We start from the raw sequence: 26,434 nt of genomic DNA on the forward strand, positions 1-26,434 counted from the left end.
TGAGTCCCCACCCCAGAGCCATGGGCTTCAGAAGAGGGGAGAGATGCATCCCCAGCCTCCCCCACTTCTGTGGCGACCCAGGTGCTGAGTGAGCTGGTGACCACCCACCACCTGAAGCTGACCAACACTACAGACATCCCACACTACTTCCGGCTCCTGGTCTCCAGGCCCTTCTCCGTTTCTCAAGATGGAGCTAGCTTCAGCCACAGAGCTCCTGGCCCGAAGCAGGAGTGTGAGGAGGAGGTGGCAGCAGCGGGCAGGCAGCTGGTGCTCCACCCTCAGGAGAACATGCTGGTCAGTGGAGGGAGCATTCTGGGGTCCTCAACCTTGATGGCACACTCCCCTGGGTCAGAGTCACCTTCCGCTCTCATACACACACACGTGCGACAGGCAACGCACTTCACACCACCCTTGAACATTTGTACGCAGACAGAAACATACAGACATTTGTATCTAAACCACATGTTTAACCCCCACCCCCACAGCATGCCCTGTACACTCACGGACACTCAGGAGCACACTCCAATGAGACACACCATTTGCAGCAAACACAGGCCCTCTACACAGGTGGCTGACACAGGCAGGTAGGACCAGACCCCCCAGACCCCTCGCTCTTAGTCCCCTCTGCCAGTGTCCTGGTCAAGGCCGAGGCAGTCCCGTGAGCATCTCCACTTTGCACAGACTCACCCTTTCCACGTGCCCTCGCTCAGGGTTGTATGCCCGGCTCAGGTGAATTCACAGTCTGATTGCCACCTTTCCCTCAACGTAGGGTACTCCGGGTCCAAAAGTGACTTTCCTTCTTCTGATAGGGCATCTGGGATAATAGGATCCTGGGTTTGCAGAACTGGGAGGGGTGGTCCTGGGATGCCAGGGTCAGTAGGAATGTATCTGCCTCCTCTGCTTTCTAAGGCACTTGGAATAAGGACAGGCCACAGGCTACATGGGTGGTTGGCTGTGTGCACCCCCATATCTTCCCTGTGGGCTCCCCGGTGTGCAGCCAGGGAGGACAGCGGCCAGGCTGGGTGCCCTGAACTCTTCCCCAACTCCCCTCTGCATCAGAGGCTCCTTCCTCCTGTCCTCTGAGGGCTTTTCCTCACTACTGCTCAGAGCTCCAGCTGGGCCCCCGGCCTCTGCACACTCCTGGGCCCTCTCACTACTGCTCAGAGCTCCAGCTGGGCCCCCGTACCTCTGCACACTCCTGGGCCCTCTCACTACCGCTCAGAGCTCCAGCTGGGCCCCCGGCCTCTGCACACTCCTGGGCCCTCTCACTACCGCTCAGAGCTCCAGCTGGGCCCCCGGCCTCTGCACACTCCTGGGCCCTCTCACTACCGCTCAGAGCTCCAGCTGGGCCCCCGTGCCTCTGCACACTCCTGGGCCCTCTCACTACCGCTCAGAGCTCCAGCTGGGCCCCCGTGCCTCTGCACACTCCTGGGCCCTCTCACTACCGCTCAGAGCTCCAGCTGGGCCCCCGTGCCTCTGCACACTCCTGGGCCCTCTCACTACCGCTCAGAGCTCCAGCTGGGCCCCCGTGCCTCTGCACACTCCTGGGCCCTCTCACTACTGCTCAGAGCTCCAGCTGGGCCCCCGTGCCTCTGCACACTCCTGGGCCCTCTCACTACTGCTCAGAGCTCCAGCTGGGCCCTCACCTGCCTCTCCACACTCCTGGGCCCTCTCACTACTGCTCAGAGCTCCAGCTGGGCCCTTGTGCCTCTGCACACTCCTGGGCCCTCTCGGCCGCCAAGCCGTGCTCCCTCACAGAGTGTACTTCAGTGCAGGCGTCGAGTGTGCCACGTGCAACAGTGCCGGCCCTGGAGTCCTGACCAAATGCTCCCAGACACGACCATCCAAACTGAATGCATCTCCCTCCCCACCCAGTCCTGCCCACGCTGTGCCTCCTTTTGTGTGGCCTCTCATCTCAGCAAGCACGCCCAAGCTCTGGCCCTCCTCATCCCAGACAACTGACCAGCCACCAAGCCCTGCTGCTGCCCCTTCCTGTCCCTCAGCATGTCACCCTTCCCTTCATCCCACACCCATGTCTTGGTCCAGGACAGTGGTTTCCAGGCTGGGCAGCACACCACTGGCCTTTAGAAAGCCTGTTAGAAGTAGAAGACCCCAGGCCCCATCTCTGGAGATGAGAAGCAATCAGTACTTTTTTTTTTAATCCTCACCCGAGGACATTTTTGCATGTATCTGCAGACAGAGCAGGAGGGAGAGAGAGAAACATGATGTGAGAGAGACACATCGACTGGCTGCCTCCCACACGACCCCAACCGGGGACGGGGACAAACTGCAACCGAGGTACATGCCCTCAGTGGGAACCAAACCCGGGTCTCTCTGGACCGCAGGCCAACGCTCTAACCGCTGAGCCAAACCGGCCAGGGTACAATCAGTACTTTTAACAAGTGCCTCCGTTAATTCTGACTAGCTGGTCCCAAGGAACTTGGGAGCCATGCGTCAAGCCCCAGCTACACCTTGGCCCCCCTAATGTGCTCTCACCCACTCGAGCTCCCCCAGCCCACCTTCCCACAGCAGCCAGAGTGACCTCCGAGGAAGGCAAAGCTGAGTCGGATGTCCCCTGCTAAAAACCTATCAGAGCCCGGCAGGCGTGGCTCAGTGGTTGAGCATCGACCCATGCACCAAGAGGTCGCCGGTTCAATTCGTGGTCAGGGCACATGCCCAGGTTGTGGGCCCGATCCCCAGTGAGGGCACGCAGGAGGCGGCCAGTCAATGTTCTCTCTCATCGATGTTTCTATCTCCTTTTCCCTTCCTCTCTCTCTAAAATCAATAAAGAAAAAAAAACCTATCAGGGCTCCTCATTGTCCTCGGGATAAAGACACAGGCCTAACCCGGGCTGAAAGGGCCTGCCCACAGCACTGGTCATGCTAGGGGTAAAGGGCAGTTTGCTTGCCGTCTCCGTCTGGCCCTCGGCTCCCAAGGGCAGGCATGGCACTGTCTCTGGTATAACGGGCACTGGGCACAGAGCAGGGCAGTGTCTGTGGAATGGATGTGCTCTGAGCAGTGGGGGGGAGCACAGCTGGGCTCTGTGCTGGGCAGGGCTGGGTCAGGCTGGGCCCTGCAGACCTGCCGCGTCAGGACTGAGCGGGGACCCTGTCGGGCCTGCGGGGCCGTGAGGGTGGAACAGAGCTCCAGGTGGGGCAGCTGCTGCCGCCGTCAGCAGCCTGACGGCTGGTTCTTGTCTGCTCAGGTGGACGTGTCCTTCTCGCTGTCCCTGGAGCTGCTTTCCTATCAGAAGCTCCCGGCTGACCAGATGCTGCCCGGAGTGGACATTCAGCAGAGCGCGAGTGGAGAGAAAGAGATGGTGTTTACCCAGAATCTGCTCCTGGAGTATGCCAACCGGACCACTCAGGTGAGTCCCAGGCCAGCTCCATGCGCTGAGGAGGGTGAACTGGGCTGGACTCTTGTTTTGGTGGGGTCCGAGGAGGACAAACCCCAACAGAGCCCTCAGAATAAGAGGGGCCCAATCTGCCTTGGAAGAGGCCTTGCCCATGGAGAGATGAGGGTCATTCAGCCTTACAGGTCTCAGGTGCTCAGAGCCAGGTGAGGGGCTAGCCAGTGAAAAATCAGGGAAGGCTTCCAGGAGGTGGCATGTAAAGTCTCCAATTTAATCACTGTTTACTGGAAAGGGACAATACATTAAAACCAGGCCAAGGGAATGGCCTGATGGGTGGGAACAGTGAGTACCCAAGGGACAGACTCGGGCTCACGTGGGGCCCACAGGCCTAGTTCTGTGGGCCGTGACAGAAGGTCACAGGGCTGTGCTTTGGAGCTGAACTGAAGGGGCCCAGGCAGGTAGGGCGCAGGGGGAGGTTGCAGGTGAGGAACATGAAGGAATGGCCTGGCCTGGGGTGGATTCCAGTCGAAAGGATCTGAGCACTGGAGCCAGGCGAGCCCTCCAGCTTGGCACTTGGGCAGCCGCTAGAGCCCAGGGGCAGAGGAGGCCAGGTGATGAGGTGGGTTTGGCAGTGCCTGAGGGGGATGTGGTGGCAGTGGGGCTGTCAGGAGCTCGGGCACACAGGGCACAGGTGGGGCCTGATGTCAAAGGAAAGGGGGAGACGGCCTAGAGCCCAAGAGGAAAACAGGGCTGGGCCTTGGGGCCCCCACGGAACAGGGTGGGAGGAAGGCAGACGGCACCCGACCAGGGAGCAGAAACCAGAGCCTGAGCAGGGCAGGGGCGGCAGGGGGGCGATGGCACCTTCCTGGCCCTCTACCTCCCAGAAGCCCACCGGTAGCTCCTGGCTATGGATGGCGGCGCCGGCCCCTTCCACCCCCATGCTGCTGCCTGTGCACTCCTCAGAAGCGCCAATACTTGGGTCAGCAGGGCGAATGTGTCCCTGAGACTGTGGCTGAGCCCGGCAGGAGTGGGCAAGATCACCTGCTCCCCACTAAGTTAAAGGCTCTGTCCCCTTAGGTGGTGCCCCTGCGGGCCACTGTGGCCGTGCCCGAGCTGCAGCTCTCCACCAGCTGGGTGGACTTTGGGACCTGCTTTGTGAACCAGGGGCGGGTCCGCGAGGTCTACCTGATGAACCTGAGCGGCTGCCGGAGCTACTGGACTGTGCTGATGGGTATGTCATGCTCGCCTGCCAGCCCACTGCCTCCCTGTGCAGCTGGGTCAGCACCCCCAGGAAGGTCTGTGTGTCCTATCCCTGCAGGGATGGCCAGTTCCCCAGTCCTAAGTGATCCTGCAGAGATGGGGGGTCGGGACTTCCGGGGGCAGCACATGGGGCTGCCTGCCCACGCTTGTTTGCCCTCCCCTTGGTGCAGGCCAGAAGGAGCGGGGCAAGGACCCTGCGGCCTTCAAGGTCTCCCCGAGCAGTGGACTGCTGGAGGCCCGACCAATCAATGCACCTCCAACCTCCATCACCCTGCAGGTTCTCTTCACTGCCAGGTACAGTCCCTCCAGTCCCCCAGCACTGCCCAGAGGCTGGCACTCCCTAACCCCAGCCCCTGTGCCCCCAGGAGCAATGAGCTGTATGAGTCCACACTGGTGGTGGAAGGTGTGCTCGGCGAGAAGGCCTGCACCCTGCGGCTCCGGGGCCGAGGCTCTTACGATGAGAGATTTGTGTCACCCTTCCGGCTCTGAGGCGCTGTCCTCACAACCCCGCCCCCCCAGCAACTTTGTAAATAAACGTGGCCCAGAGCTAAGGAACAGATGTGTCGTGTAGGGGCCCACACTGGAGGACCTCTGAGCAGTTCCTGGGACGGAGACTCCCTTCCAGGACACTTGTCTCAGCGCAGGCCCCACACTTCTGTCCTCATAGGCCACACCACTGTGTGACCATGGTGGTTAAGAATCAGTACTCAGACTGAGCAGAGGCAAGACCAGCATGGTAGGAACTGGCCCTTGAGAAAGACACAGTCGCTCTGGCCGGTTTGGCTCAGCGGTTAGAGCGCCCGCTTGCAGTCCGGAGAAAGACACAGTCACCAAGCTAAGGTCACACACATTTACTATGTCTGTTGCACTCCACATCCACAAAGCCCCTCCCCAGAATTACACGGTGGCCTTTGTGGCCCGGGTGATCTGGCCCCTCCCCCACTCCTGTACTGTGTCTTCAGTGTTCACATTTTCTAAATTAGCTGCAGTGGCTTGATTTGCCCACAGCGGCCAAAGCCAACAGCGCGGCACTTTCCCACGCGGCGTCACTTCTGTAGTGTTGCTTTCTTGCCACCAAAGCCGACTGTCGGGGTAGCGCCTCACTCAGTGTCCAGGGTATTCAAAGACAGCAGCAGCTCCCATTCCGGTCCCGATGCACATGGACACCACCCCGTAGGCCCTGTGGAGTCAACACCATGTTGGCTGAGTGAGGGCACCAAGGGCAGAAGGCCCCCACTGAGCCTTCTCCAGGCCAGGCAGAGCTGGGTGACCAAGGCCTTCATGGGCACAGAGGATGCAAATCTATTGGTATTTTTTTCATGGCTGCCCACCTGGGCACACACAGAGTGGCAGGTGTCTGTTGCAGGCCAGGGTCCCCTTCACAGCTGGCTCTCATGGAAAATGGGGCCACACCCCTACATCCTTAATTCAGAGTGTGTGCAAGTATACTTCCCCCCAGTCTCCTTGGGTGCCCAGCTTGGGCATCCCCCAGGACACCCCACGGGGAACTGGCCTCACCTCTTCCCACGGCGCTTCAGCTCGTTGAGCAGCGTGATGACCTGCCGAGCCCCAGTGCAGCCCAGTGGGTGGCCCAAGGCCACAGCGCCCCCCAGCGGGTTCACCTTCTCTGGAGGCAGTCCTAGCTTCTCCATACAATACACGGCCTGAGAGGAGGCAGAGCATCCGCTATAGTTCCCTCCCCTGTCCCCTGCACCCCTGGCTCAACCTGGGCTGCCCAGGGCCCAGGCAACGTGGAGAAACAAAGGCTCACCTGGCTTGCAAAGGCCTCATTGATCTCAAAGATGTCCACGTCATGCACTGTCAGCCCTGCAGGCAAGGAGGAAAGACCCGAGCTGATCCAGTGGCCCCTTACCCTTAGCAGGACCTTCAGTCTCCCGAGGCCCCACCTCAGCCCTGGCCTGCAGGCTGTGTGGTGTCTGTCTCTCTTCCAGATGCATGACTGGGTCTCAGCTGTGGGGTCAGGAAGGGCTTCTGGTGCGAGTGCTAGTCTATCCCACCTTCACGCTGCAGCACCCACAGGACCACCACCCTCCAGCAACAGCATGAGAGGCAGAAGTGGGTCCAGGTCTAGGGTGTGAAGGAGCCGCCTTACCTGCTTTTCGCAAAGCTTCAGGGATGGCATAGGCAGGTCCAATGCCCATGACGTCAGGCGGGACCCCAACCACTGCATAGGATCTCAGGATCCCAAGGATGGGAAGGCCCAACTCTTCTGCCTTGGACCTCCGGGCCAGCAGGATGGCAGCTGCCCCATCGCTCACCTGGCTAGAGTTTCCTAGAGACAAACCATGGGGTGAGGAGGTCTCAGGGCAGGGCTGAGGAGGCCTAGCCCTCCCGTGTCCACCTCGCCTAGTGACTCCAGGTTCCCAGAGAACACCCAGCACGGACAAGGCCCCTTCCTCACCCCCTCCCCGAGCCCAGTCTTACCTGCAGTAGTAGAGCCGCCCTCCTTGAAGGCAGGCTTCAGTTTGGCCAGGCCCTCCATGGTGGTGTTGGGGCGGATACCCTCATCCTGGGCCACGGTGACCCTCTTCTCGGTGCCCTTGTCATCGTGGACCGTGGTGGTCACAGGCACAATCTCAGCTTGGAAACAGCCCCTGCTCTGGGCTCTGGCTGCCCTGTCAGCACCACGGACAGTGAGGCTCCCTTCCTTCCTGGGGTCCCTCTGCTGCCTCAACTTCCTCCCCACGGAGGCAGACACGTGAGCTTAGACTGCTAAATGCTGGGACAAGCTCACCTTGGGGGAGCTCTGAAGGACTGGTGTGGGTTCCCCACTATACCCACCTGCCCTGGGAGTGCGAGGCCCAAGGCCTCAGGTCAGATCCCTGCCAATCCCAGTCTCGAAGGGGAGGAGAAGGCATGGGGCTGGCGGCTCCCAATGAGCCTGGCGGCTCCCACTGGGCCTGACAGCCATGCAAACCTGCGCTGGCTCAGCGCCTGCGCCAAAGTGAGGATGGAGCCCCGGCAACATCCGGCTGGATTCTGCCAACCTTTCTGTGTGATAACGGCACAGTCTCACCTGTCCCCCGGGTTCTGCTTATGTGAAATGACGTACTGTCCCCCGGGTTCTGCTTATGTGAAATGATGTACTGTCCCCCGGTTCTGCTTATGTGAAATGACATATACTAGACCACTTGATGAATTTTAGTATTGGAACAGTGGGAAAACGGCATTTTAGGTGATGTTTACAGTCACATGCAAAATGAAAGTGCCTGGAGCATTCCCATGGGAGAAGCGACAGCTTGCACCAAATTCTCAGCTGGTTACTTGACCCTAAGTGGCTAAGAACCACCGCCTCAGGAAGCCCACCTGGCCAGATAGTACTCCCTTCCTCTGCTGTCCTCTCCCTGGACAGCTGGGCTTGCCAACTGCAGCCTGCCTCTGCCCACAGGCCTGAGCCCCTGGGGTCCCTCCGATGTCATCTCCAGCCCCTGACTCAGGATACTACCCCAGACACAGGAGTGGTTCGGAAGCCGGGATACCTGCGTCGCCAGCAAAGCTGGCCCCACACTCCAGGCTATCCAGGTAGCCTGTGGCTACCAGGTCTAATCAAACCGTAGCAGTTAGAGAAGAGTCCTGGCCCTCATTACCTTGCCACCCCCTGCCTGATGAATAGATGGGGAAACTGAGGCCCGGTGGGGAGAAGACACTCAGGGTGAACAGACAACAGTAGGACACGGAAGCGCTAACAATGCACAGTGGTGCCGGCTCCCCACTCTCTCCTGCGAGGCACGAGACTTGGAGACCACTCACGGCCCTGCTGTAGCTGGTCTAAAGACAGCTGCGCCGAGACCACTTAGGTCAGCCTTTGAACACTCCACCCACACAACTCACTTTTGCTGGGAAGCCAGTGCAAAGGCATCCTGCTTCTCCCGTGAAATGCCAAACCGCTCAGCTACATTCTCCGAGGTTATCCTAGAAGACAAACAGCAGTGTGGGCAAGGTCTGGCGGCCTGGGACCGGCCAGGCTGTGGAGCTGTGCTTGGAACTCTGGGCACTGGGAGGACAGGAAGGCCAGTCCACGCCGCAGAGACAGTGATGACAACTCAGGGGGAGTGTAGGGGGCACAGACAGGGAGTCACCCAGATCCTAAGAAGCTCACACCAGAGACCAGAAGAGAAGGGGGCAGACGAGAGTATGAAAGGGGGCACTAACTGGCTACTCTTGGCCAGCTTCTCTTCCACCTCAGGAAAACTGCTTCAGTGTGGGAGATGAGGACCCCCAGGTCCCCTCTGGGAAGATCACACCCAAGCTTCCTGCACAAGTGGCTGGAGCCCACCCTTACCCTGGGAACCCAGAGCTACAGGGAGGCCTTCCAGCTGGGGCTTCTGGCTTTACGGGCTTCTCTTGGCGATATGGTCACTGGATGTGGAGGCAGCCAGGGCTCTGCCCTCTCTGAGCTTCAAGTGGAGCCAGGAGCCCTTGCCCAGGGACTCAAGGGTGGCCCGGAAGCTCAGGGACGCTGCAGCAGAGCTGATGGGCTATGTGAACTCATGCTTTCCCTGCTGCGTCTGCTGAGGCCCAAGTCCCCCGCCCAGCAGGTCCGGTACCCAGAAGCTTCCGAATTCCTCAACTCTCTAGTTCTCCAAGGCTTTGGGGTGCAGCTGCCATCATCCCTCATGTGACTGAACCCCCGCCCCCCCATGTTTGGAAACCCAGAGGCACAGAGAGGACCTGGGGGCTCAGGAAAGAGAAGTCGGGCAGCAGCGAGCCCCATCCCGAGTCCCTGCAGAGCAGACCAAGCGGAAAGCAGGCGGCCAGGGTTGGCACCATCACCCGCAAGATGATCCGAGTTCCTGTGCCCCTGCCCCAGGCCCGGCAGGGAGCGGAGGGGACACAGGCACACCCTAAGGTGAACACTCACCCCATAGGAATCAGGCAATCTCTGGCCTTCTCCTTCTCCACCAAGCGTGAAGTAATATTTCCAGGGTTCCCTCTGTCGGCCAGAGACATGGACTCCACCCTGAGGAGGCGGTGAAGGAGGTGGTCACTAGCAGGACTCAGCCAGGGACAGCGGTGCATCTGACAGGTGCAGGGAGGTACCAGGGAGCCCAGCAAGGTGCTGCCAGCGAGGCAGAGCTGGGGTGCGGGAGAGAGCATGGCACAGCCCATGCCTGCGGCGGGGCCACGCTTCCTGGGCACAGCTGCCCCTGCGGCTCAGCCTAGTGTGGGCCACAGAGGGGGAACCGTGTCCAACAAGCCCGGTCCCTGCCCTTGGGGACCACAAATTCAGAGAGAAGAGACAAAAAATTTAAAAGCTGCAGATCAAAGAGTGACATGACCTGCATGGACGCGGAGGCGCCAGGAGCTGAGAGGAAGGTGAGGCCTCAGTTCCTGTGGTCCAAGGGCTCTGAGGAGGTGGGGAGCACGAGGCCTCGAGGGTGACAGGCAACCCAGACCAGATGCTTTTCAGGTGCCCAGCACTACTGTGAAGTCTTCCAGGTCTCAGTGCTCTGAACAGTCAGTCACATACGTGCCCCAAGCGCTGGCTATTCTTATGTTTCATCTCATCAACTTCAACAAGGCCGAGGTTCCAGGGCCGCTTTACACAGCACACTGAGGCCCAGGAGGCTGAGTAACTTGTTCATGGTCCTTTAGCCGGGATCCAGATTTAGATAGTCTGGCCCCGAGCCCACTCCCAACTGGGATGCTCTGGGGCACTCTTCATGACTGAGGTCTCTGGGGAACAGCCAACCTGTGGCGTGGGGGACAGTCCTGGCTCAGACCCTCAATACCCTAGTAACACGGTCTTTAACCTGCTTGGGTGCGCCAGATGCCCTCTAGGAAACTCATGAAGGCTCCAGCCTTCTCCTCCAGTTCCCCACACCCCTCCCTCCCGCAGTAAGACAGAGGGACACGAGCCTGAGCAAAGGGCAGACTGGGCTGTGGCCCTTTCCCAGCCCAAATCCCTGCAGTTCGTCTTTGATTTTATTTACAGCTGCAGACACCAGGCAGTACAACCCAGTGCCAGTGGGCACAGCCCCGAGATGGCCCAGCTCTCCCAGCACATGCCCACCGGGCCTAGGCCCTGCACCCTGCCCCTCCCGGAGGCATGCCCAGTACAACTTCCACGGCTCCAGATGCTGCAGCCAGATACAGAGCCGCAGCTGACAGCGGCCGAACCGCCACAGACCGACCACGCCCCTCAGAACCCAGGGGCAGCCATGAGTTCCTGCCTTGGCCTCAGGGTGGGGACAAGGAGACCACCGAGGAAGGGGAATGGGCTAGTTGTAGAGTAAGCAGCTGTCCCGGCTTTAGGGAACCAAAACTACAACTTCTCCCTCAGCAAGGGCCATGGAAGGAAACTCAAGAGCTCTATCTTCTCATAACGCTTGCCCACACTTGCCAGCCTGGCAGATTTCCAAGCTAGGGGCTACTTCTCAGCTGCATTTATAGGAGCCCTCCCTCAGCTGCCCCAAGGGGAATCCTGAAATCACAGCCTTCTGAGAGCTCAGGAAGATATTAGTCTTATTGTTACAAGCTGGTTAATAAGCTCTGGCAGGAAGAAATTCTTACCCACAAGCCATGCCAATGTCATAAGACCCATTTCTGATGCCACCTGCAACAAAAGCATTTCATAAACAACCTTCAACAGAGTCCACCTGTTCTGGGAACAGGGGAGCCTCTTCCCCACCTGGTCTCAAAGTGGGCCCCAGCCTCAGAGATGGAAGACCCAGGAGTGTCCAGAAAAGGCTAGGGGTAGTAGCAAGAGGCTCTCCTCTTTCTGTGATGACAGTCCTCTCAGAAGTCCTTCCTGCTTGCCCAGTAGATAGTGACTTTGCTGATCCAGATTCAGAGCCAGGACCAAGGCCGGGCTACAGCAATGGGCCCCCACCCAGTCACAACTTACCAGCTATGCTGGCCACTGCCTGGAGCCCCGAAGAACACTGTCTGTTGATAGCAGACAAAGGCACAGTCTCTGGGATGTCACTGAAACAGAAGGTGAGACCACAGAGTCAGCCCCCTGCCCTGCCAGGCTCTCACAGAAAGCAGGCCTGTGCTCCTGGACTGCCCCATCAGTGGGTGCAAATGCCAGAACAAACCAGCAGCCCTGTCCCGGCTCCAGGCCAGACCCATCTCTACAGGAGCTTGTTCCCCAAGGCCCCACAAGCACATGCCCTCCCGCCCTGTGATTCTCCGACCAAGGCCAAGCAGAGCCAAAGGCAAGGGAAGGCTGATTAGGACACAGGGATGCTTCTTTCTCTCTCCTTGAAGATTCAAAAATGAAAACTATACAAGGTGGGGCAAAAGTAGGTGTACAGCTGTAAGTATGTGAAACAGTTTATTCTTGTATTATTTATTATTATATCATTTTCCATATGAATAACTATAGACCTACTTTTGCCCCACCCTGTGTGTCTGTCTCTCCCAAACAGAGAAGAGAACCTACTGCTGGGACAGAGAACCTGAGCAAAAGAAATGTCTGAAGTATGAGGCCAGAAACCATCTCTACTCCTCAGCCTTACTAGTGACTATGTGGCTAACACTTTTTTGTTCCCCTTGTCTCTGGAAAGCCTGCTTCCAGCTGGTCAAAGATCCCGATGGGTACCAGATGTTCTAACATTCCTTGTTCTGGTGGGTTCCCCCAGGCTCCTACCATGCTCCCTTCCCTGGAAGCTGGTTGGGCTGCCCCACCTGATGTCACCTGTCCTGGGGAAATCCCCAGACCCATGGACTAAACCATAGGACAAGGGGGGTCAAAGCACTCTGGTGTGCAGATAGCCTCCCAGGTCCCCTAACTCTCTAGTTACCACCCCTTCATCCAACCCCCCTAGTTTTCACTAAACGTCTACTCAGTACGAGATACCACCTCAGGGATGCTGACATGCTTATAATACAGTGCCCTAGAGGATGCCCGACCAACACAGAAAATAAATCAACTAGAGAGACTGAAATAACAGAGCAAGATGGCAAAGCACGTCACGAGGAAGCGCACAGCTAGCTAGCGGCGAGGTCCTCATTTCAAGGCTGGGAGCTCAGGGAAGTAAGCCCAATGGTGAAGCTGCGCAGAGAGGAGGTAGGTACAGCACTCCAAGGGGACAGAATGGGAACAGTGGGCAGACAGGCTGGCTGAGAGAGGAAGAGCCAAGGCCAGTAAGCCACTGGGAGATAAGGCTGGAAGTTAAATCTGGAGCCAGCTCTGAGAGTCCGTGAAGTCCAGGCTAAGCAGTCTGAACCTCTCTTGGTCCCTAGAGGTTTTGTCAGTTTTCCTGTCCCTTCACTGGCCAACGTTCCCATTATTTCTTCTCCATGCAGTTGGGAGTACAGAGCTAAGTGGTGGTTAAAATCTACATGTGGAAATAACAAGCACTCCTCCTCTGTCTCGTGACAGCAGTAAGTGAAGGGCAAGTTTACCAGGGCCCCTCCTGGGCTGCCCCTCACCTAGGGTTCCGCCTTGTCCCCAAATCTCTACGAGTGGGATATACCTGAAGGTCCCCACTTGCTCAACTGGCAAAAAAGCTGAACGACACTCCTCAGTGTGCCTACTTGGTGATTTACCTGGAAAAAGGGGACAGAGTCCAAACAGTACTTACAAAAGGCAAAGCAACACGTTGACTTTGGCTCAAAATCAGGTCACACAGATCCTTTGCTCTGCCCCCAAAGGTCATTTATCCTGGCCAGGTAAAGTACGGGAAGGTAGGATCCACAAGAGCAGGGTGTTGCAGACCCTGGCTGCCTCCAGGTCTTGTGTCCAATCTGATCCTCTCCTATCCACAAGCCGAGTTCCCTGAGGCCCAAGCCCTCTCAAGAGTCCAAATTGCCAACCCACAGCTAGAACTAGAAAAGGTTACCTCAGAAACTGGGCGATTCGAGCCATGACTGCCCCGGCCCCCGGCTGAAGTACATTTCCTGTGGACAACAAACCTTGATTCAGTGCCCGGTGGTGTTCGGGGTACTAATGTACATCTGTGAATACCAGAGAGGGGATATTCCAGATCTTTCTTCAGAAACACGAGCCCTCAGCAGGCTCACTTGAGGCTCCTAAACTTCAAGGTGTGGAACTGGGGGAGCAGGCTGTATAGCAGCTCTCCCTGGTCATACACTAGACCCAGCCCTGAGGGTCCCAAGCGCCCTTGCCCATGTACCTTGCCTTTCCAAATCACACAATGGGCAGGTTGTCTGCTTTTAAAGGTGTCATGGAAAGGAAAGAAGAATGCAATGCAAAGCTTGAAGTCTAACACACTGGTTCTGTCAGTTAGGGAGATGGGTTTCTGAAAATGCACACCTGAGTGTCCTCTGCCAATCCCTGCTATAACTCCATAGGTGGAACAGTGATTTCCAACCCATGGGTGATGGCATCTGCAGTATTTAATAATCAGACTCTTGCCACATTATGTTGTTATGTTTTGAGGCTAGAGGAGTAGAAGTGAGGAAAAGGGACTGATCAAAGGTCAAGAAACCCTGGATTCAGATCCAAAGCTCTGCTGCAAATTCTCAGGCCTCAGTTTCTCCATCTGTAAGTGAGGGATTGGACTAGATTGATTTTGATGCTCCCTCCAGTTCTGTTGAAGCAGAGACTGGATGTCAGGGTTGGTAGAGAATCCTTGTTTCCTGTCTCATAGGGTATCCTCAAACCCCCATGCCAAGTGTCTTGATGTCAGAAGGTCTGTCATTTGAGAGCCCTGTTTCTACCATACTTAACATGCAGAATGTGCTCAAAGGTGAGGTTGGAGCCTAGCCTTAAAAAAACAAATTAATCTTATCTGTGCGCAGTCCCTGGACCTCCCCCTCGGTGAAAACGCCTGTAAACTCCTGGAGGGTGGTGATGTGTTTGAGGATCTTAGCAGGACGGGAGGGTGAAGAGGAACGAGCACAGGGCCTAGGCAGCGTGCTCACCCACGCAGATGTCTCCCAGTTCGGCCGGACGCAGCCGGACGTCTTGGAGAACCGCGGTCATGACGGCCGAGAGGAGTTCGTCGGGGGTGGTGTCCTGAAGAGGGAGGCGTGGCCGCAGTGACCCCGGGCGGCAGTGTACGGGGTCCCAGGACCTCCGCTACCCAGCCCCACTTTTCCACCCCAGGGAGGCAGATCGGTCACAGCTCGGGCGCGCAGCCACTGCCGGCTCCGAGGGGAACCGAGCAGAGGAGCCAAACCCAGTCCGCCCCTCGCCGCCATCTCACACCGGCGCCCGGATCCAGGGCCTCACCTTGAAGCCGCCGCGGCCCCCCCGGCCAATGGCCGTGCGCCGCCCGTGCACCACGACCACGTCCTCGGCCGACGCCCGCGCAGCGCCGCCCCAGCACGGCGCGGCCCGCAGCTCAGGCTTGGAGCCCGAATAAGGCCGGCCGTCCAAATGGCCCAACACCACCTTCAGCCTCTGCATCGCGCAGCGTGGCCCGGCAGACCCCTACCTGGCCGGGAGCAGAGCACGGGAACCAACAGACTGTCGCCAGGGCAGTCGCGGAACAGCACCTTTAACCACGACCCTGCGGGACCGACGCGCCCCTCCCTCCCGAAGTCCCGCCCACCTCCTGCCTCCGCCAACCAGAAGGCGAGTCTGCGTTAAGGCCCGCCTCCGCCGCAAACTAAACCACCCGTAGCAGGGGTCACGGGCACCGACAGAAGGGTCTTTCCACTCAAAGCCTACCGCTGCCAAGCAGAAGGTGGGCCTTTCTGAAGCCCCGCCCAGAAAAGGAGGTCGCGTGCCAAACCTGAGGCAAGACTCCCGAGCCCTCTTGGTATCTCGAAAAAAATCTCCGCCACTGCCGGGTTCCCTTCCCCTACAATCCAGCCCACTGCTGGCCGCCAAACAGAAGGCGGCACTGTCGGGAGCCCGACCCACGGCTCCTTGCTCGGGAAGGAGGCTCGGACTCTAAACCATCTTCCCCACTCCAAGCCTTCTCTGCTGTCTCCTGGATCCCAGCACCTCAACTGTGGCACCTAAGCCCTGGCAGGTTTGGCTCAGCGGTTGGAGCATCGACCCAGGGACCAGAGACTCCCGGTTTGGTTCCCGCTAAGGGCACATAGCTCGGTTGCAGTTTGTCCCCTCCCGTTGGGGTTGTGTGGGTGGCGACCACTGGATGTGTCTGTCTCTCTCACATGGATGTTTCTCTCTCTCTCTCTCTCCCGCTCTATCTGAAGATAAAGGCAAAAATGCCCTTCATGAGGATAATAAATAAATAAAAACTGCAGGACCTAAATAATTCTGAGATGCCCCAGAACCCACCTGGACGTGCTTGGGCTCTCCTGGAAAGTCTGTCCAGAAGATAGAGGGAATGTGGGATTCTGAGGCGGCAGGAGAATGGAGTGTACAAAGGTGCCCAGATGTGACAAGCTCCCTATCTGAGAGAGCACACCATACACTTCTTTAAATTACCAATTTTACAGTCACTTGGGATGATTTGATCAATGTCCATCTTCATTACTAGGCTGGGGTCTCCATCAAAGCAGGGAGGGACCTTGTATCCATGGTGCCAACAATATGCTTGACACTTAGAAAGTGATCTGTAAAAACCTATAGAATGAATGAATGAACCAGAGCTCCCCAGGTCAGGATTGAGTCTCCCCCAATCCTAAAGAGTAAGGCCAGGTGCCCCCTTAATTCCCAATGGCAATGTGTTTCCCTAGAGCAACGATTTCAACCTTTTTCGTCTTCATGGCACACATAAACTGATCACTAAAATTCTGTAGCACACCAAAAACTGTATTTTTTTGCGATCTGACACACACGCGCGCGCGCACACACACACACACACACACACATACAAAAGGTATAATTTTGATTCATTCACATCAGACGACTATTGTGTTGGCAGTTGCTTTTTGTTTTTCTTTTTTTACAATCTAGGGGAAAAGGGTCAATGCAACTAAATGGGTCAGGTATTGCATGTTTTTAAAATGATGGTGGCACAACAGTGTGCTTCCTGCGGCACACAGAAATTGTTGCCCTAGATGGTAGTACTGCGTTTCCCCCAGACACCAAAGGGCAGGGCGCCCTGTTACCCCCAACCTGGGAGGGGAGGGTTGTGCCCTACACCTTTCGGGAGCAGAGCCACGGCATGACTCAGACTCCAGGAGGCAAGAAGGCATTTTCCCACCTCTACCTTTGGGTGTATAGCTGGGGACTCCCCTTACTCTTCCGGGTGGGATTGCGTGTTCCCAAGAGAGAGGCACACACAGTCCTTGCCTCCCCCACCAGCCTCCAGGGCAGGACTGCAGGAACCCCTCAGATCCCCACTGGAAAGATGCGATTCCACCAATTCCCAAACAGCAAGGCCCCTGTTTCCTACAACTCGCGAGGGAGGATCGGCATCCCCGCCGCGGCCCTCACCAGACCCCAGAGCAGAGGTCGGTGGATCTCCCCAGACCTCAAAAGACAGGTCCCCAGTTTCCTCATCCTGCACACACGGTCCCCCGAGGGCAGAGGCGGGGCGCCCCCACTTCTGCACCTCGGCTCGTGCTCCAGATTGAAGGGTTGGGCGGCGCTTCTCGGAAAGTGAAACCCACGGGGCGGGGCGGGGGAGCCGGGACGGGAGGGAAGGAGGAAGTGCGGGCCGGAGACCCGACTCCACAGTGCGGAAGCTCCACTCCGGCCCGCCATGGCTGCGGCAGTCCCGGACGCGGGGTCTTCGTCCCCCGCGCCCTCCATGTCCTCCCTGCCCCTGGCTGCGCTCAACGTGCGAGTGCGGCGCCGCCTGTCGCTGTTCCTGAACGTGCGCACGCAGGTGGCGGCCGACTGGACCTCGCTGGCAGAGGAGATGGACTTCGAGTATTTGGAGATCCGGCACCTGGAGAAGCACGCCGACCCCACGGGCAGACTGCTGGACGACTGGCAGGGACGACCCGGCGCCTCGGTGGGCCGTCTGCTCGAGCTGCTCGCCAAGCTGGGCCGCGACGACGTGCTGCAGGAACTGGGGCCCTGCATCGGTGAGGACGCCCCCGGCCGGCCTCATACCCGGGGATGGGGGAGCTGGCCTTCGCCGGCCTCAGCAAGCAGTCTCCCCGAGGCGGCCCTCGTTTCCAGGAGGGGTGGGGGAGCGGCCTGCAGAGGGGAAACCGTGCGGGATCAGTTCCCTTTTTCAGTACCGAGGATGGGAGAGACTGGAGAAAGGAGGTGAAGGCCCCGAGAGGCACAGAACGAAGGGAAACAGCTTAGGCAAAGGGTTTCCTGTAGGGTCAGGAGTCAGAATCCAGGTCCTCTGTGGGGGTGTCTGGGTTGCTTAAAGCAACAGGGCAGGTGAGGGACTGAAAACTGACAGTCTTAGTATCCTCAGGTCCCTAGGAAATGTGCCACTTCCCACATAGTTGCCCACAGACAGGCAGGCACACCTTGGTTGGTTGGAGCCTCTACCCTCATACATGTAACCACTGGGTCTCCTGAGCCCTTCTTGCATGCCCAGCCCCTTGTTCACATTACCTGTGGATTCTAGAAGAAGCAGACCTTGGGTTCAGGAGCCCTAGGACGGGTGGCCAGGGCAAAGGACAGAAAGATACAAACCTGACTTTGATGGCTTCCCAGATGGCCATAACACCGTTGACGAGCCTTTGGGATAGTCAGAGCCAGATGGGAGTTCAACTTTTCAGAGCTGTCAAACCGTGGGTGGCACCAGTGGGCTGGAGAAACCCTAGAGCATAACACTGCCAGGGAGGCGGGACCGGGGCTGGATCCTGACTGTGGACAGAGACTTGGGGCACCCCTGGGGAGCCTGCCACACTGTCTCTCCCCCACAGAGGAGGATTGCCAAAAGTACATTCTGAAGCAACAACAGGAGGAGTCTGAGAAGCCCTTACAAGTGGCCGCTGTAGACAGCAGCGTCCCACGGACAGCAGAACTGATGGGCATCACCACACTTGATGACCCCATGGGTAAGGGCCTAATACTGCTTCCCTGATCCAGGTGGGCCATTGGGCATTGTGATGTTTGAGTATGATTGTTGAAAGCAGATGAACTGTGGTACTTTGGGCAAGTCACTTAAGCTCTCTGAGCCTGTTTCTTCTCCCAAGAAATGGAAATAATAATAGTCTTACCTCTGGGTGAGTGTGAAATGCTCATGAAATGACGTGTCTGTCTCAGGGTCAACCCAGGGCTTGGCCCAGGATGGGGGGGGGGGGATGGAGGGGGGAAGGTGCTCATCTTTCCTCTCCTTGAAATAGCACTTTCCCTGAGTAGTGTTATCTCAGGGTTTGTATAGGATCAGAACCAGGGTCACCTAGGCTGGGGCTCCCGGCTGGGCTTCTCCCCAGCCTTCCAACACAGCTCTGACCATCACCCTTATGGTCTGCACCCAGGGAAAATGCCTGAGCGATTTGATGCCTTTATCTGCTACTGCTCCAGCGACATCCAGTTTGTACAGGAGATGATCCAGCAGCTGGAACAGACAAACTATCGGCTGAAGTTGTGTGTGTCCGACCGCGATGTCCTGCCTGGCACCTGTGTCTGGTCTATTGCCAGTGAGCTCATTGAGAAGAGGTTGGCTGGGTGGCCAGGAGGCGAGGGGGTGGGCACAGAAAGCCCTGCTCAGGGATCCAGCTGCTGGGATTTTTCCCAGCTGGGCCCTGTCTAGCCTGGGCACGGTGGGCTCCTCCCAAGGCCATCCCTTGAGAGTATGCTGAACTGGGTCGCACAGTCCCTGCAGCCTGCCACTCTTCCCTAGGTGCCGCCGGATGGTGGTAGTTGTCTCAGATGATTATCTGCAAAGCAAGGAATGTGACTTCCAGACTAAGTTTGCACTCAGCCTCTCTCCAGGTAAGCTCAGTCCTTCCTTTGCCACAGAAGAGTGGGTGGGTGGGGGCTTCAGGATGCCAGCCTTCCCTCACCAAGGACCATGGAAGGAACTCCTTCCGGTCTCTGCACACCTGAGTGCCTTTCGTGTGGCTGAATATGTGCCAGGGATGCTCAGGCGAGGAAGGGCTGTTGTTAATCCCTGGGCTGGGGACTGGTCCCACCCCACTGTGGGAAGAGGGCCTGGTGCCAGCTCTGCACCCCTTGGCCTGCAGGTGCCCATCACAAGCGACTGATCCCCGTCAAGTACAAGGCGATGAAGAAAGAGTTCCCCAGCATCCTGCGGTTCATCACTGTCTGTGACTACACCAACCCCTGTACCAAGTCCTGGTTCTGGACTCGCCTCGCCAAAGCCCTGTCCCTGCCCTGAAGACTGCCCCGGACCCTGGGTGCAAGTGCGTCTGTCTGCCTGTACTTGCACTTCCGCCCCTGTCTCCCTCTGCACTTGTAGGGGTTCCTCGAGCTGCCAACTCCACAGGCACATCTGCAGCCACTGGACATTTCTGGACATCACATCTCGCCTTCTGTGTGGAACCAGTGGCTGCAAGTGGATGCGCCTGCTGGGGCTGCGAGGAGGCCCCGAGGAGCCGTCATCTTAGACCTCAGTTTCTCCACCTGAGAACTGAGTAGCGTGGGGAGAACAGGCAGTAGTAGCTGTGTTCGAATCACTGTGGGAAATGAAGTGTTGTTCTGGGGGAGACAGATCTTTACTGAGAGAGAGCTGGCTGCAGGGGTCATATGCTGGTTACTGCTGGGACCCCACCTCACATCCCACTTCCTCCTGCCCCATGGTGTAGATACTGGCCTAGCAAAGGGAGATCCCACCATTGAGCATGATTCCCCCACAAGTTCACCTCTGTCTACCTCTTAGATTCCTCTCAGCCTCTTCCCACCTTCAGTGTGACAAGTCCTGTAAGTGCCTGGGGCTGCTTTTCACTTCAACCCGTCAAGGTGCCTGTGGTCACACTCTCAGCTCTGCCTAGCCCCCATCGGGTTTGGGTCCTGAGGCTGGGTCACCATGGTGGGGTAAGCAAGAAACCTTCCTCCCTGGGCCACCACAGACAGCTTTCCTACCAACCTTTTGTACCTTGACTGCCTTACAAAGTTGCTTGCGGGACCAGTTTACAAACAGTGACCACATATGAGCCTCCTGCCCCAAAGCTTGTGGGCACATATACACGCACAAACATGCACCTCCATGCACACATTTCCTTGGGTACAGTTACAGCTCCCAGGTATGGCTGGGTGAGATGGTCCCACCATTGCGGGGGTCGAGCCATAGATAAAGATGAAATACTCTTGTATTCCTTTTCTCTTTTTCCCCACTTCATTGGAACCAGTCTCTAGAAAGGACCCAATAAGCCAGCATGTACCCCTTCGGTGAAGCACAGAGAGAGGAAGAGAGCTGCTTGAACTCACACAGCAAGTCAGCGGCAGACAACCGCTTCCCCTCTCTCTCTGGGGGATTTCTACATTAGTTAACCTCCAGCTCTCCTTTGGGGAGAAAATATCATGATCTCAGGTCTCTGACCCAGAGCAGATCCCAGGACCCTAAATCTAATAGAAAATGTGTGTCTTGCCCAGCTGCTGTGACTCAGTGGTTGAGCCTCAACCCATGCACCAGGAGGTTACCAGTTCAATTCCTGGTCAGGGCACATGCCCAGGTTGTGGGCCAAATTCCCAGTGGGGGGCATGCAGGAGGCAGTCAATTGATGTTCTCTCATCAATGTTTCTCCCTCTCCCTCTCCCTTCCTCTCTCTCTAAACTTCATAAAGAAAAAGAAAGAAAATGTATGTCTTTGCTCCACCTCCAGCAGGGCTGGTGGAAGGCACCTTCATGAGTCTGGGGAGGGACTGAAGGCCCCTCACTGCACCATCTTCAGGAAGTGCTTAGCAACCATGCACCTATCCCCACCTTGATGCTGGGGAGTATTTTTAAAACAATTTCAAGCAAGTATCTCACACCTATTTTGTGTACATTTTGAGAAATGCCTGTGTCATTTCTCCTGTACTCTGGGTTTATAATAAAGAGCTTTCTACTTTGTGCACAGCGGGTTTCATTTGTGTCTGGAAGGAGTTTGGAAGCAGTACCCTGGGATAAGGCTCTCCTGGGTAAGAGAAACTGATCCATTGGGTAGGTTCCTGTGTGTTTGGCAGAGGTTTCCTGGAGGCTGGACGCCCTCCTCACTGGTCCCAGGCCACATCAGGGCTGCAGGCAGAACCAGGAATGGCAGCCTCCGCTCCAGATGCTGGGGAGACTGCTTGCCTCCACCAAATCAGTCTTCCCTGGATTGTGCCATGCTCCTGGGCCCTGGCCCAGCCAGTGGGCAGGGGCTGCTCTCCTAGGCTCCACAAGGAGAGTCAGCGAACCCCTATTCCAGCCAGGGGTTGGAGATACTCAGTTGTTATCAATAATGATCATCCTTGCCATATCTATGTGAATCCTAAACATGTTGCTCTATCTGAATGGAATATCACTGCCCGGCTGGTGTGGCTCAGTGGATTGAACCTCAATCCTGTGGACTGAGAGGTCATGGTTCAATTCCCGGTGGGGGCACGGGTTGCAGACTCAGTCCCTGGTGGGGGGCATGCAGGAGGCAGCCAGTTGATGTTTCTCTCTCACATCGATGTTTCTATCTTTCTCTCTCCTTTCTTCTTTCTCTAAAAATAAAAAAATAAATAAATAAATAGAATATCACTTTTTCACTGTTCACTCAAGAAAATTTGGAAAATATAAAGGAAAAAAATCACCCATAACCCTAATCCCAGAGGTAACGAGGTCTTGAAGAGTGCACAGACATCAGCAACCATACCTTTTCTATCAGTGGTCTCTGTCACCGTGTCTCCTGGCTGCTGGAGGCTTCTCAGCCTTACCCCTGTGCCCTCAGGGATTCCTAGAAAGGCCCCAAGTGTTCAGGGCAGTTCTGGGGCAGGACCTTCCTCTCCAGTGTCCCCTAGGAAACAGAGCTGCAGTGTGGTCCTGGCAGTTCCCCCAGGATCTGCCATGTGCCATTCATGGCTGTGGGGACACTCTTGGGTCTGCTCCAGGTCTTGAGTGGGGGTGGGAGTCTCTGGGTAACACCAGTGCATCATGGGAAAAGCCTCCGTTTTCTCAGGCCGGGCTGGTAGCTCAAATGTGCTCACCACACCCCTATCTGATCCTCACACCCCTCACACCTTCCTTCCTCCAATGCCCACCTCCACACAAGTGGGTTCTCAGATACCCAGAAAGCTTCCTCTTCTAATTTTTGGTTTAGTCTTCTAGGAACCTTTAATAGAGAAACCCTCATTTTCTTTTTTTAAAAATTCTCACCTGAGGATATTTCTCCATTTATCTTCAGATAGAGTGGGAGGGAGGGAGAGAGAGAGAGAGAAACATCCATGTGAGGTGAGAGAGGCACATGGATTGGTTGCCTCCCACATGACCCTATCCAGGGCAGGACGAGCTGCAACTGAGGTATATGCCCTTGACCGAAATTGAACCCGCAACTCTTTGGTCCACAGGCCAATGCTTTAACCAGTGAGCAACTGACCAGGACAGAAACCCTCATTTTTCAATAGGGAAATTCACTGCTGAAATCAAAGGCGAAAGCAGGAAATTTTGGAGGGCAGCAGCAAAGTGAAATACAAAACTACAAGTCTACATGACAGTGGGCCTGGATTCTGTCACCAGATAATGATGGGAAAAATGGGAAAAATAGTAACACTAACAGTGTTACTTTGTTAGATCCTGATTCAAACAGACCAATTATAAAAAGACTATTTTTGGTCATATATCTGATCAATATCCAGAATATAGAGAGATTTATATATAATTCAGAACTAAACAACCCAATTAAAGAATGGTCAAGGGACTTGAATAGACATTTCTCTTAAAAAGGTATACAGCCCTGGCCGGTTTGGCTCAGCAGTTGGAGCATCAGCCTGCGGGCCAGAGAGTCCTGGGTTCAGTTCCCGTTAGGGGCACGTCCCCCCCCCCCCAAAAAAAAGAAAGAAAACAAAAAGGTATACAAATGACTAGTAAGTATATGAAAAATGCTCAGCATCACTAATCAGTAAGGAGTGGTATCAGAGAAGCCCTGCTAAAACAAAAGATTTAAGTAAGATTCAGAGTCTCATAACATAGTACTCAAAATGTCCAGGATTGAAAGTCACTCTTCAGCCCTGGCCAGTTTGGCTCAGCGGTTAGAGCGTCGGCCTGCGGTCCGGAGAGACCCGGGTTCGGTTCCCGCTAAGGGCACGTACTTCGGTTGCAGTTTGTCCCCGGCCCTGGTTGGTCGTGCAGGTGGCAGCCACTCGATGTGTCCCTTCACGTCGATGTTTCTCTCTCTCTCTCTCCCTCCCACTCTATCTGTACAAAAAATGGAAAAATATCCTCGGGTGAGGATAAAAAAAAAAAAAAGAAAGTCACTCTTCATACCAAGAACCAGGAAAATCTCCACTTGAATGAGAGGGATAACCAACAGATACTAATACCAAGATGACACTGACATGGAAATTGCCTGACAAGGATTTTAAAACAGCCAGTGTAAAAATGCTCCAATGAGCAATTACAAACATATTTGAAACAAATGGGGGAAAAAAAGTCTCAGCAGAAAAATACAAGAGATGAAGAACTAAATTGAAATTTTAGAACTGAAAAACAAAAACAAAAAACACCTACCTAAAATAAAAGCTCACTGGATGGAGAGGACAGAGGAAAGAATCAATGAACTTAAAGACTGAATAATATAAATCACCCAATGTAAACAAAAGAGGGAAAATAGACTGAAAAAAAAAAAAAAAAAAAAGAACAGTCTCAGGTATACATGGGACTGTTAGAAAAGATCTGTTATTTGTGTCACTGGAGTTCTTAAAGGAGAGGAGAAAGAAGATAGAGCTTAAAAAGTATTCAAATAGATAAGGCTGAAAAATTTCCAAGTATGGCAGACATAAACCCACACACTCAAAAATCTGATCAAATCCAAAACAGGGTAACCCAAAGAAATCCATGCCAAAATACATCATAGTCAAACTTCTGAAAACTAAAGACAAAGAAAGTATCTTGAAAGCAGCCCTAAAATGGGGGGGGGAAACAATTTAAATGATATCAAATATCTCATCAAAAGTTATGGAGGTCAGAAGGAAGTGGCATAACATTTTTAAAGTACCCAAAGAAAACACTGTCAACTCAAAATCCTATTTCCAGTGAAAATCAGGAAGAAGAAATCAAGACAGCCCTGGCCAGGTAGCTCAGTTGGTTAGAGCATCGTCCCACTACGCCGAGGTTGTGGGCTTACACAAGAATCAACCAATGAAAGCATGGATAAGTGGAACAACAAGTCAATCTCTCCTCTCTCTGTCTCAATAAAAATAAATAAATAAATTGGGAAAAAAAAAAAAAAGAAATCAAGACATTCTCAGCATTAGAAAAACTACAGGAATTTGTCAACAGCAGACCTACCCTTAAAAAATAGCTAAAGGAAGTTTTTGAAACAGAATATAAATAATTTAAAGAGAATCTTGGGTCCCGCCGGTATGGCTCAGTGGTTAAGTGTCGACCCATGCATCAATAGGTTGCCACTTGGATTCCCAGTCAGGACACATGCCCAGGTTGTGGGCCCAATCCCCAGTATGGGTCATGCAGGAGGCAGCCAGTCGATGTTCTCTCTCATTGGTTTCTATCTCTCTCTCCCTCTCCCTTCCTCTTTCTCTAAAATTCAATAAAGAAAAAAAATTGTTTAAAAATAATCTTGGAACATCAAGAAGGAAGAACAAGAGAGTAAAAAATAAGTTAATACAATATGCTTTACTTCTCCTCTTGAGTTTTCTAAATTCTATCTGTTGATATAAGCAAAGGATCTGTGGTTGGTGGAGGATAGATTAGGGAAGTTGATAAGCACAGTGGCAATGTCTGCTTTGAGCAACTGCACAAACAAAAAGGAGAAATGAAGTGACTGCTGCCTGGGAGGAAGACCTCTGCAGTCCCCACTATTTCCTCTTCCCTTAAAAGATCAAAGCCCACGAGGTCCGGTTCCGTGTCCCCTGTCCTGCGTCCTCACGCATTTTATATAGAGAAAATATTTAAGACAGTTATAAATAGGGGAGAGGAAAGGGACTTAAAGGGAAGAAAGGTTTCTATGCCTTACTAAAACTGGTACTGTCAAGACAAGCAGAACTAGATATCATGTACAAACAGTGTTATACCTAGAGCACCTACTAAATATCTGTACATCGAGAGAGACTCTCCAAACATTATACATAAATCAAAATGAAATTCTACTTGAAATGACCAAGATTATAGAGATGCAGAATAGACTAGAGATTGTTAGGAGTTCAGGATGGCTGGGGTTGAGGGACTGGGAGTGGGTGTGCTATAAAGAGGTATCAGAGAGAGAAATCTTTAAGGTGTTGTAATAGTTCTGCATCTCAGTTGTAATGATGGTTAGTTAGGTCTACACATGTTATAAAAATGGCAAAGAACTGTGCAGACATTGTACCAATGTCAAGTTCCTGGTTTGGGTATTATACTATAGTTAAAGAAGACGTGTCCATTGTGGGGAAGGTCCAGGAACTTCTCTGCACTATTCTTGCAACTTCCTGTGAATAATTATCTCAAGATACTATGTTTGTAGCCTGGCCATTATGGCTCAGCGGTGAGAGCGTTGGCCCGCGGACCAAAGAGTCCCGGGTTCGATTCCGGCCAAGGGCACATACCTTGGTTGCGGTTCGTCCCTGATCCAGGTTGGGGTTGTGCAGGTGGCAACCAATTGATATGTATGTCTCTCACATTGATGTTTCTCTCTCTCTCTCTTTCTTCCTCCCTCTCTTCCTCTTGCTCTATCTGAAGATAAATATAAAAATATCCCCGGGTAACGATAAAAAAAAAAAAAGACAATATGTTTCTAAATAATTTAACATAAAAATGAAGTAAAAACAAGCTCCTGGGTGCTTATGCAAGGGTTAAAGCTTAATTTTCCAATTTATTTTCCCTCCAGTTCTATTGAAATATAATTGAAACACAGCACTATATAAGTTTAAGGTGGGCATAAAGACTTTAAGGAGAGCATAAAGACTTTACTTTCATATATTGTGAAATGATTA

At 54.6% G+C, this 26,434-nt stretch overlaps 3 protein-coding genes across 4 annotated transcripts in view; 2 read left to right on the forward strand and 1 right to left on the reverse strand.

Moving 5' to 3' along the window:
• DLEC1 (DLEC1 cilia and flagella associated protein) overlaps positions 1–5,101 on the forward strand; it is a 54,749-nt gene extending 49,648 nt beyond the window's left edge. The window contains exons 33-37 of the mRNA XM_036266597.1: positions 82–294; positions 3,206–3,367; positions 4,430–4,583; positions 4,783–4,906; positions 4,978–5,101. Coding sequence (XP_036122490.1) covers positions 82–294; positions 3,206–3,367; positions 4,430–4,583; positions 4,783–4,906; positions 4,978–5,101 — 777 coding nt within the window. The remainder of the gene's footprint in view (positions 1–81; positions 295–3,205; positions 3,368–4,429; positions 4,584–4,782; positions 4,907–4,977) is intronic.
• Positions 5,102–5,448: 347 nt separating this feature from the next.
• ACAA1 (acetyl-CoA acyltransferase 1) lies at positions 5,449–15,050 on the reverse strand. The gene is made up of 12 exons (XM_036267161.1): positions 14,778–15,050; positions 14,468–14,561; positions 13,423–13,480; positions 11,481–11,560; positions 11,147–11,189; positions 9,495–9,593; positions 8,465–8,545; positions 7,058–7,248; positions 6,726–6,905; positions 6,384–6,439; positions 6,131–6,276; positions 5,449–5,792 (listed from the first exon to the last, which is right to left on the reverse strand). The coding sequence occupies exons 1-12, from the start codon at positions 14,952–14,954 to the stop codon at positions 5,717–5,719; spliced, it is 1,281 nt and encodes a 426-aa protein (XP_036123054.1). The 5' UTR covers positions 14,955–15,050; the 3' UTR covers positions 5,449–5,716.
• A 2,061-nt stretch (positions 15,051–17,111) lies between these two features.
• Positions 17,112–21,038, forward strand: MYD88 (MYD88 innate immune signal transduction adaptor). Of its 2 annotated transcripts, none has more exons than XR_004960167.1 (5): positions 17,112–17,497; positions 18,302–18,436; positions 18,860–19,021; positions 19,225–19,316; positions 19,568–19,677. XR_004960167.1 is itself a non-coding variant. In XM_036267157.1 (5 exons), the coding sequence occupies exons 1-5, from the start codon at positions 17,170–17,172 to the stop codon at positions 19,720–19,722; spliced, it is 891 nt and encodes a 296-aa protein (XP_036123050.1). In that variant the 5' UTR covers positions 17,112–17,169; the 3' UTR covers positions 19,723–21,038. The 2 variants fall into 2 exon arrangements, 1 of the variants encoding a protein (XP_036123050.1); XM_036267157.1 differs by having other exon boundaries at positions 18,860–19,040; positions 19,568–21,038.
• The last annotated feature ends 5,396 nt before the right edge of the window (positions 21,039–26,434 follow it).

Source organism: Molossus molossus, unplaced genomic scaffold (assembly GCF_014108415.1).
Source record: "Molossus molossus isolate mMolMol1 unplaced genomic scaffold, mMolMol1.p scaffold_m16_p_18, whole genome shotgun sequence".
In the NCBI taxonomy this organism is placed as follows: Eukaryota; Metazoa; Chordata; class Mammalia; order Chiroptera; family Molossidae; genus Molossus; species Molossus molossus.

What these genes read in the sequence shown, in the direction of transcription:
- MYD88 (XM_036267157.1), top strand. Translation starts at nt 17,170, where the DNA reads ATGGCTGCGGCAGTCCCGGACGCGGGGTCTTCGTCCCCCGCGCCCTCC. An exon ending in CACACTTGATGACCCCATGG is followed by an intron (nt 18,437 to 18,859) that starts GTAAGGGCCTAA and finishes GTCTGCACCCAG; the next exon opens with GGAAAATGCCTGAGCGATTT. An exon ending in TGCACTCAGCCTCTCTCCAG is followed by an intron (nt 19,317 to 19,567) that starts GTAAGCTCAGTC and finishes CTTGGCCTGCAG; the next exon opens with GTGCCCATCACAAGCGACTG.
- ACAA1 (XM_036267161.1), bottom strand. Translation starts at nt 14,954, where the DNA reads ATGCAGAGGCTGAAGGTGGTGTTGGGCCATTTGGACGGCCGGCCTTAT. An exon ending in CGAATCGCCCAGTTTCTGAG is followed by an intron (nt 11,561 to 13,422) that starts GTAACCTTTTCT and finishes CTTCTGTTTCAG; the next exon opens with TGACATCCCAGAGACTGTGC. An exon ending in TGAAGCTTTGCGAAAAGCAG is followed by an intron (nt 6,440 to 6,725) that starts GTAAGGCGGCTC and finishes CCTTGCCTGCAG; the next exon opens with GGCTGACAGTGCATGACGTG.